At 38.6% G+C, this 10,440-nt stretch overlaps 1 protein-coding gene across 11 annotated transcripts in view; it reads right to left on the bottom strand.

Annotated features, from left to right (window-relative positions):
* Nucleotides 1–300: 300 nt before the first annotated feature.
* The window catches only part of SUN1 (Sad1 and UNC84 domain containing 1), a 32,983-nt gene continuing 22,843 nt past the window's right edge, over nucleotides 301–10,440 (bottom strand). For all 11 annotated transcript variants that reach the window (XM_068207009.1, XM_068207015.1, XM_068207008.1 and 8 more), the window contains 13 exons: nucleotides 9,763–9,856; nucleotides 9,593–9,651; nucleotides 8,303–8,448; nucleotides 7,928–8,152; nucleotides 7,338–7,424; nucleotides 6,923–6,966; nucleotides 5,947–6,082; nucleotides 5,139–5,393; nucleotides 4,522–4,606; nucleotides 4,003–4,118; nucleotides 3,354–3,521; nucleotides 2,447–2,539; nucleotides 301–2,019 (listed from right to left, as the gene is read on the bottom strand). In XM_068207009.1, the coding sequence (XP_068063110.1) occupies nucleotides 1,906–2,019; nucleotides 2,447–2,539; nucleotides 3,354–3,521; nucleotides 4,003–4,118; nucleotides 4,522–4,606; nucleotides 5,139–5,393; nucleotides 5,947–6,082; nucleotides 6,923–6,966; nucleotides 7,338–7,424; nucleotides 7,928–8,152; nucleotides 8,303–8,448; nucleotides 9,593–9,651; nucleotides 9,763–9,856 (1,622 nt within the window). In that variant the 3' untranslated portion in view covers nucleotides 301–1,905. The remainder of the gene's footprint in view (nucleotides 2,020–2,446; nucleotides 2,540–3,353; nucleotides 3,522–4,002; nucleotides 4,119–4,521; nucleotides 4,607–5,138; nucleotides 5,394–5,946; nucleotides 6,083–6,922; nucleotides 6,967–7,337; nucleotides 7,425–7,927; nucleotides 8,153–8,302; nucleotides 8,449–9,592; nucleotides 9,652–9,762; nucleotides 9,857–10,440) is intronic.

The raw sequence follows: 10,440 nt of genomic DNA, 5'->3' as shown, positions 1-10,440 counted from the left end.
GAAAGCGCCGGAGAGCTTTAAAAAGTAATAAAAATCAAGGATGGAGCGCGGGCAGTGAGCCTGGCTGAGGCTGCTGTGCTCAGGGAGCCGGGCCGGGATCCAGCGCCCACCCGGTCCCACCCGGCTCCTGGGCCTGCCCCTCGTGAAGCCCCCCCACCCCTGGCCCAGCTCGGGGCAACTGTGAAATCACAACCTTTCCCCACTTAGTTAAGCACCTGATTTAAAAAAAGAAAAAAAAAAAAAAAAGAAAAAAAAAAACAGAAAAGAGGTTTTATTTCTTGTTTCAAGTATTACATGCACTTTCAAAAATTAAAACTCTTTATTTAAACATCTCAATAGCATCTTGTCAGTTTGGAGGCAGCAAAGAATAACAGACATTTTGAAAAGCATTTACAAAAATACATTGCACAAAGTCCTATCTTGCTTTTTTAAAAATAAGTTAGTGTTATTCAAAATATTCCCCCCCAGCTACCTAATTTCAATTTATACAGGATAATTCTAATTTTAAATATGTAACCTATAATATGAAAACACCTGTACATGTGTCATCTACTCCTCTGCGTAGGCCATAGGTTCTGTCTCAAGGTTGAGTGAAAAACAGTTCTTCACATGGAGACTTTTTGTATTTCAAACATTCGAGGACTGTTGTGCAACATACATAACTCAATTCAGAAAACCAGTCAGCAGGTCCATGTGTAACAGTTCTGTGTAACTACAAAATGCACTAGAACAGCAAGGTAAAAATTCTGCAAACAAGTGAATTTCAGGAATCTTTTCCAAAAAGGATCTTCAAAGCAGCAAAGGCTAAGGGGGGGCAATAAGCAGTTTCATCTTGCTCTATGTGAAAATGTTGTTTCCAGGAGCAACTCTACTCATCTGGTACCCGACTAAGGCTTGTGGGGAGGATCAGGAATGCCCGTGTTTGCACACAGCAGCGCTGAGCTCGAGTCCCTCTCGTAAATGTGACGCAGCGAGAATTACTCCAGGCTTGTTTTCCACACACTGAATTCTCACAGTACATTTATGGAGTGTAACAATCAACCAGTCTAAGGAAATCCTGTCCCACAGAGATCACTTTGGACAAACTAAGGTAGTGCAACTGCTGTACAGCAGTGTTTACTGAGCAACTGAGCAGGCTTATCAGCTCCGAGCCAGTCAGTACATCAAGGTCGATTTGGGACTGACACTAAAAAAAGAACAAACTGGCCAAGTTGCCATGGTAAAAACCCTTAAAATAACTTCAGTTACTTAAAGTTATCCCTGACTTCTAGAGCAATTCGCGGCCACAAATTACAGTAAAGCATTCTCAGTCGCTGGTGTTTAAACTGGTTTTGGTTGTGTTAGCTTTCCCTGACAGTAGTATTTATTGTATTCAATATGTAGCAAAGAAGCCCTTTTGGATCTACCAAAAAGGTTAAAAGCAACTGTCAACCGAGGACACCTTTAGCCACAGTCAGTGTTCAAAATGTACCACAGTTTTTGGCTTATGGTGCCAAGCTAGGAAAAGGATGCAGTTAAGTCCTGGATTAAAAAAGAACAGATTCCTAGTTGCAGAAAGTGTGGTTTATTCTTTTAAAAAACCTATACATTCATTTGTAATAAAACGTGTGTCACCTGTTTGCCAACTGGGCTTTATGAACCAGAGCTGTTTGCATGCATTATTTCTCTCAGCATGGACACAGAAATATGAAGCGAACTGGCAATTACAAGCTGAGCCTTAGAGCAAATAAAAATTGGGGTTTATACATTTCTGCTGACAGTCTTCTGCCTTTATCAGAGGATCAACAGTTCTGCAGTGTGCATCTTGCATCCTCATCCTTTACAGATTCCAGTGTTGTAGGCTTCCCAGTATATACAGATTAGGAACAAAATGTACAAAGCAGCCACCCCCAGCTGTAGTGTGGATTACTCGGCAGGTTTCCCGTGCACTCTGAACCGATAAAGGCAGGTGTACTCTGCATGGCCCCAGTTAGAGAAAATCCTCAGCTCCACTATTTGGAATGCATCTTCATTTTTCTCCTGGAGAAGAAAAAAGCAAACACACAGCCAGTGTCAGGGCTCTGGGACAAACAGCTGCAACTGAAGCTTTCTTAGTTATACCAGTAGACTGCTGGTACTTGCTGGAACCTAAGCTATGCCTTGGGAATTTTCTGTTCCTTTGAACAGAAGTTTCCTTGCCTTACAATTTGTGAGTCTGAAGCAGTAAGGAACAGACTCTTCCCGTGTTTAGCAACTTCCCACCATTTATGTCCACGTAACAACAAGCCTTCCTCCCCTCTCATCTATTAAGGCCATAGGTTTGAGGCAGAGGTAGATACTTTCTACCTCAGCTTCTACAGTGCCCAGATGAGAACAAGGCCTTTTTCCTTTACTGCTCATAGCACATAAGTGTAGAAAATAAAAGTAACTTTCTCCTGACACTTTAAATCTTATAACCCAGACTTACCATCACTGGAAACATCTGCAGTGGTTCTCCATCTTGATCATAGACATACTCTCCTAGAAGCTTGCCTTCTTCTTGATATTCATCATCCAGACCCTGTAACAACAGGATAAAGATTTTTGCTTCCATCAAATTTCCAATCAAACCCAAACTAGAAGCATGCCTACACAGAGTATCAAGAGACAGCACTTGAAGGATAAGGCCAGGATCAGAATGTTTCCCATGTAATTTAAAGTTCAAGCACAGCTCTGTATTCCAGTTTCCTGCCCGGTAAATAGTTGTGCTGTTTACATGTTTTCATGGTCACACCCTTTGATTTTCATGGCTAAACCCATATCACAGTGTACAATATAAATTACTCAGGACAAACAGTGAGAGAACATCAAGGTTGAAGTCAAGATGCAGATGCTTGCAGGTGATTGCTTAAGCATTTAGAAAAACCTGACAAAAAGTTCTCAGATATCATAACTGCTTTCTGATAAACCCTGTGGTCTGATCTGTTCCAAAGTCCTACCTACACAACTATGGTGCTGGGTAAAATGAACTAAAAAAATATTTAAGGCACATCACAGATAAGGTGCAGAGACAAAATGGAGGGATAGTGGGTGGAGAGAGGAAGAATGGGAAGGAAGATGAAACAAAGTGTATGAAAGAACTAGATCAAATAAAAAAATATCATCTCCCTCCAAAAGTGTTTACTACTGTATAGAGAAAGAATACAGAAATAACTCCCCAAAATTAGTTGCAAAACTTCTTACTCATACTCTCATACTCTCAAAGCTCTTAAAGAACAATGAGTGAAACAGTTTATAATCTTCTTAGCTGTCCTTCCTCAAATTACTCTTCTCCAAGGTATGTAACACAAATATTCTGTGTACAAACATCAACTTCAATTCAAAGACAGACTTACATATACGGCAAAATTCCTAGGAGCACTGGTGATATTTCCTGTTGGTGAAAGAGTTTTTGGTATGTGTTCCAAGGTAAAGGCAGTTGGATAGATCTTCATGGAAAGTCTCACCACAAGATAGCCCTGTGATCCTTTGAAAGCCCAGCAGTTTCCTGGATACATGTCCGGCTGCACAGAAGAAAGGTGGAGAGAACAAGATGGGACACAACAATAAAAACAATGCTACAGTGTTTTCTAGTTTATTGTAATAAAGAGTTGTGATGAATTCTGAGTTATGAGGGACAGTTTTAAACAGTAAGGTGCAGAAAGAATCTCCTTGGTGGAGCTCTTCAGGAAGGCAGCACACCCACCTGAGCTACCAGTGGTGTTTTGAAGACCTGCCTGGAGATCAGCTCTCAACAGGAACCCTCCCAGCCCTCACTTTGCACAGGTCCAGTGCACCACCCAAGCTTCCTGTGACTCTCAGTTTTGCTTGACTAGAACTTAAGCTGTGTCCAGGGATTGCCAGAAGAATCCAACTCTTGGGAACATAGCTCCAAGTACCTGTGCCCCCAATATATTCCAGAGATACACCCAGCACCCGAAGAGCCACCCAAACCACTCAACACAAAAAAACATTGCTACATTTGTTTACTTGGCCTTTAATTACCTGAATCACCACTCTGGGAGACTGTGAGAAGTACCACAGAGGAATTCCAAAGAGGCTAATTAGTGCTGTCTTGGTCTCATAGGTTTCAGAACAGCGAGTACTCAGAATGCTGCCACCTCAAAAAAGACAGATCAGGTTAGCAGAAATAGAAGTCTTCAAGAAGGAATGAGTAATTAAGGCAGAGATTTATATAAAGCTTAATGAATACCAGATTAAAATATATTGTTAATCTCTAATAATTTTCTGTGGATACAATGCTTCTGTCACATACAATGTTATTTTAAGAACAGATTAAAGGTTTTTCATTTCTCTCTTTCCAGTTGTAGACATATTGAGAACTATTCTATTTATGTCCATGCATACCTAGGCTGATGTACAGGCCTGTAAACACAATTGTAATGATCTAATGGTCAGGCAACACACAAAAATGCTCTACTAAGCTTTAGTCTTCATTTTAATATTTCTAGTAAATATCTCTAAAAGCATGAATAGTAAAATTGTGTTTCCTCTACTATTTACCTCCAGATTCCAAGGCGAAATCCACCATCCCAGTCTTGTCTTGAGAGTAGAGTTTCAGTGCATTATTTACAATAATCTGTGCTTGCTAGAGGTGTACACATACAAAAGAATGGAAAGAAAAATATTTTAATAAGATCAAGTGATAAAATAATTGATATTTACATATCTGTGAAGTTCCAAGCATCTTTTTGAGATCCTGCACTTCATCACAAGTCCTTGACAGCCTCTATCAAGGCAGAGTCTACATTTAATGCATGGCTGTCTTAAAATATAAGTTCATACTGCATCTTGACTGCTGGTTTGTTTTCTTTTTTTTGAATCTGCATTCCTTCTTCCCAAGACCCTGAGCTGCATTTCTTTGGTATACTTATTTCTAGGGAATGCAATTTTCAAGATAGCACACTTAAAAAAAATGCAAGTGTTGACAACAGACAACAATCAATGCTGTAAGAATACACCCAATAAAGCATTTTCTGCAGTTCTCCTAATTTCAACTGATGTTCTTGACATCTCTTAAAATCATTAACATTCATATTGACAGTCATGCTCCACAAAATGCCCATGAAAAAACTCTTTCCAGTTTTAGTTGAACTTTTGAGACGTTAAAACTCACTCACCGCTTCTGTGATTCCAGAAATCCCTGCATTAGTCACAGCATTTGTAACTACTTCAGATGTTACTTTTTGGTTTGTTACAGACATATGGAGAGTAATATTTTTGAGGATCTGCAGCTCAAGATCCCGCAGCAAAGTCTGTAGATCGCTTTTGCTCACAAAATTGGAGGTAAGCCACTGGAGAAGTGATTCAGGCAAGTCTTCTTGTTGATCACCAAAAAGCATTAGCCTGACAGATTCCTTGACCTGGGCATCTACCTATTAGAAACCATTAATAATTATAATTATTAGTTTTTATAAATATATATAAAATATACTATAGGTACATAGCTAAACCATTATCACAAGTCATTATTTAGGTAAAAGTTGATAATCCCATCTCAATATTGTTGTATTTTGTTAGCTACATTCCAGTCAGACCTTTTAAAAGGCTTCAAAAGAACTCGGGCAGGATTTTTTAAAAATAACTCTCAGATAACAAACCTAACTTGCTTTTACATGAGTTTCTTTTCTGTATTTCCATGGGTTAGCAAAATACATCAACAAAGTAGTACATGTACAGAGAACTGCTACTATGTCATAGCTTCCAAGCAAACCCCTGCCATTGTAGAAAACAAGCAATAAACTCCTCTCTAGTAAAGTGGTATGCACTAGTGGAAAAATTCACAGTAACCTTACATACAACACTGTCATTCTTTAAGATTAATACTACCCCCATGTTACTGATTACAGTGTATTTCAAGATAGTTAGTGAACAAAACCACGTAATATCAAATTTTACTGGGACAGTTAGAGAAGTTGCAGAACCTACTTTTTCATGAATGACATCCATTTTCTCACAACTCGTCTTCACACTTTCCCCAGCTAACAGTTCCGATTTCATAGAAGCCAGCTCTAGTTCTAGCTTTTTAATTTTGGACATAAGTAGATTGTATTGATCATCATCTCTGACAAAAAAAACAAGGAGTCAATTATTAGGAAAGAGTAGTTGGAATAATTCCATCAAATTCCAAAGGTGTGAGAATATACTTGTCTAATACAAAGCGCTCTCCCAGTTCAATGGTTCACCAAAATACACACAGTGAACTTGCACTTGTAACATATTGTTACTTAAGGCATACTTAGAATTCATATATTCAAAGCAAAGTATTTTGAAGTAATGGAAAAATCCAGCAGCAAAGAATTCAGATTATCACCAGGCTGACAAGTTAATAACTCAAACATATACAGATTTAGGGGAATTTAAGGGCTTCTGGCAAACCAGTCAAACTTTGTATGAGTTACAAATAGCAAATCACATATGACCAATATAGATCAGTGTTCAGTAAATGCTATGGAAAAAGATCTCAACTATCATTCTAAAGCCATTTTACATTTAATTCTAATTTAAATGGCAATTCAGCAAATATGCAAAAAAAAAAAAAAGAGACAAAAATTAGAATTGATACAGTTCAATAATTTAAATATAAAGCCCATCAAAAACAGTTACAGTATATTTCACTAAGCGATCTGAAGGAAAACTAATGCATTTATAAGAGGATGAAAAGTCCCTCATTCTCCTATACTATATAAATAGCTTTCTCTAATGAAAGTGCAGTTGTAGGCTTGCCCCCACAGTGGAGGAGAGTCCTGTGCTGATGTTCAGCACAGTTGAAATCCAGTAAAAGACAGAAGTGCTCTTGGTGACAATACAACCCTGCAGGGTCAGTTAACTGACACAAGATAAAGATCACTGTCACCTGGCAACAGGAGTGAAAAAGCAAAATGTATTTGAAAAGTGCTTATACCTCACTGATTTTGATTTGGCTAGGTCAAACTCCTTCTGGATGTCCTAAAAAATACAAAAGGTAAGTTTTAACATATATAGAGAAATTCAAGTGAAAGAAAGAGGATAAAGAATGTTATATGAATATAAATTTTAGCACCACCTGTATGGTTCTGCTCACACAATTATGTTTGTGCCTCTGATTAACAAGGTTTCATTCGAAATAGAACCTGCCTCAATGGTCAAGGGAATAATTTTGAAACTTTGGAATATAACCCTCTCCAAGAAGGGGAAACCAAAATACAAACAAGTTTTGAGACTTAGGGAACTGTAATAGCCACAGTAAAGGAAACTGCTGTTTGGAACAGCAAATAAAGTCAGTATGTTTTATCAACAGGTTACAATTAGAACAGGTCAGCAAAGCCCACTGCCAATACCTTGGATTCAGCTGAAAGTTTTCTAAGCAGGTCTTCCAGCGTCCGGATGCGCAACTCATGCTCTTTATGTAAAGCCAGGAAGTCAGTCTTAAAAAACAGGGAAGAAAAAGGAGGGGTATTTTGTTTTGGAGTACAAATACCATAACTGATAATTTCTGCAAAGTGCACTTTTCATTCCGTTCCGTGAATGGTTAAGCGATTTATCCTGCAGGTAGTGTGAGAAATTACAGAATCTGTAATAAATACATAAGTCTGATTCAGCTGTACTAGGGGTTATATACAGGGAAGTTTACCACCAAATCCCTGCTTTGTCACTAGTTCTTCCTATAGTCTTCTTTATCTGTATAGAAATGGGATAAATCCAGTAGCTTTTCAGCAATGTAGGAATCTGCTTTAGGCCACCTATCTGGAATTAATCCTTTGTCACCAATAACAAAGAAGGAACAAATGCCCACAACTACTCCCTGGCATTTACTACCTATTGGTTATTTCTAGAGCAGAAAAAGAAACCTCCAGTCAAACCACTCACAACCTGCATTTATAAAACAGAACAATCTCTATCAGGAAACATCAATAACTGACGGTCTTACCTTTTCCTCCACTTTCATATCTTTAAGATACTGACTCATCGTATTTTTTATTAAATTCAATGTTTCACTTCTGTCCCTCATCGTGGCAACCTGATCTTGAAGATTCTGGAGTAGGCTCATCACTTTGTTATATTCTTTGTTTCGGTCATGGCATCTGTCAGACACTAAGGCCATTTGCTTTTCCAGCTCACTTATACGACCAAAGTCAAAGATATTTATGGTATCCTAAAATAAAAAGATAATGCTTTAATATATAAAAATCAACTTATCTACATCACTCTTGTGCAACAAGTAGTTATTGCAAAATACTGAAGACATGGAAGTTAAGAGATCTTAAAATATATGCAAGTTCTTCCCTAGACTGTTCTCCCTTACCTTTGGAGGTTGTACAGAATGAAAAGAATCATCTTGCGGTTCAGGAACATAAACAGAATCATCTGTTCTCTGTATTCTGCCAATTCCTGTCCAGTTCAATGGAGGTAATAATGAAATTAAGCCATTAAGCCTCCAGAACCACAAACCTAGAACAGAAACAAAAAAGCAACGTGTGTTCAAAAGAATTCTCGGCCTCGACTGCTTGTATCCACAAATGGTCTTTTTAAGGACACAGCTACCTTCAGTTTGCAAGGCAGGTGCCGCACAATGGACACTGCTCCAGTCTAAACAAACATCACCACAGAGCCAGCTTTAAAATTTTTAAACTAAGCACTCAAGAATATTAGGGAACATCCATCAGTCCCACTCACACAGTTGTGAGGCAGGTAACTTGCACTTATATATATCATGGTACAGGCCTAAACTCATCCTTCTGCTTCCCAGGCACCTTGGTCACTTTTGCTGATTCAGACAGGCCACATTTTCTGCAGGCAGATGTAAATGCTGGTCTTTATCTCCATGGAAAATATGTTGCATGATAGACTTACTATATACCACATTGCATAAGAGCTAATAAAAGTTGGAAGAAACTTAGGCTTTCACAAGATTACGCTTATTTTTGCAATATCTTAGTGGGAAGTAGCATTTTCTACACAGGATAAATTCTTTCCTTGTTCACCCTTATACAGAGGACTTTGAATCCCCACTGTAATTTTCCAAGAAGCTTCATCTTCTCCACAAAATAGCTACAAGTTTTTAAGACTCACAAAGACATGAAACTGCTTTCCAGAAATGGCCCAGCACTTCTGGTAAATACTTCAATTTGTTTCCTTTCAAAGTTGACAGCTGGCTTGAACATTGTCTACTAACCACTCTAAAGTGAGCAGTATCTTAAGCAACTAAAACAGGGTCTGGAGCAAAGGAAAGACACTGGATGAGTAGGTAAAAACTTTAATCACACTTCTATAGAGACTGACAAATCAATCAGTACCCAGCCTACTCCTTCATTGCTACTCCTATGAAGGGAAGAAAAAAGGATTTCAGTGCATTTACTCACTCAGCCACTCTTTCTAAGGAGCTCTATGCAATTAAATCAAGGATATTGCTTTCATGACAAGGGGAAAGCTTGCTGACTTGTCGGTACCCTGGAAGCTTGAATTACTCCCCTGTTCACAAATAAACTTGTTCTTTTCCAGTTCTGCATCTTTTTCATAAATCAAGTCAAAATGCTATTTTGGAGCAGCGGTAATAAACACACTGATTTGTATTATAAGTGAACAATTGACATACCTAGTAGAAACAGGAGTGGGATAAGAAACAGTAACCACCTGTAGTTCTTTGGAAGGCATCTACAGAAAGAGAGGACAGTTTACAAGAACACATTTACAATAATTAATCGATTTATATTATAACTGGGTAAATAACTTGCTCACAAAACAATTATTTCAAAGGATACACACCTTCTTACAAAAAACACCTTGAGGAAAGACATCAGAGTAACAAGTTGATACCACCCAGTTCTAAGTAACCTGAACATGCCAGAAGCTGCCCTCCCTAGAAGACAAAAAGTGGGAGTGTGAAATGTAATTACTGCAGCACACGTTCAAAGAAACCAAGCAGAGGGACATGCAGCTGTGGCCAACAACGCTTTGCACAGTGAAGAAATGCATGAATAAGGCAATGCGTGCAGCTTTTGAACATCTAGATACCACAAGTATGACAGCATTGTAACACCAGCCACTCAACAAGGTCAACAGCCATGCAAAGAGATGAAGTGCTCACTTGTTATGACAATGCTACCTTGCTGGAAATTCAGTATTCATGTCTGAGCACAAGTTACCACACACTGGAGACACCTCAGTATGCTCCAGGAAACACACAGATTAGCAGAAGCAGTTTTTGGTAAGCTGAGTACCAATATAGCAATTGACTGCCAAACCAAACACACCCCATTATTCTTGACACCCCATATTCAGAGCTATTCACACACTCATTCCCTCTGGTTAGTCTCCTGTAATGCCTGTGAACAGAAATACACCCTCTCATTAAGCATCTTTTGGTCAATAAAGTAGCACATGCATTTCAAGACACAAAAGCTACAGCATAAGCACAGCTGAATTAGTGTAAGCCCCTACAGT

Source organism: Anomalospiza imberbis, chromosome 16, assembly GCF_031753505.1.
Source record: "Anomalospiza imberbis isolate Cuckoo-Finch-1a 21T00152 chromosome 16, ASM3175350v1, whole genome shotgun sequence".
NCBI classification, from domain to species: Eukaryota; Metazoa; Chordata; class Aves; order Passeriformes; family Viduidae; genus Anomalospiza; species Anomalospiza imberbis.
The sequence above is the reverse complement of the archived record's forward strand: the minus strand, read 5'-3'. Positions and strand labels throughout refer to the sequence as shown.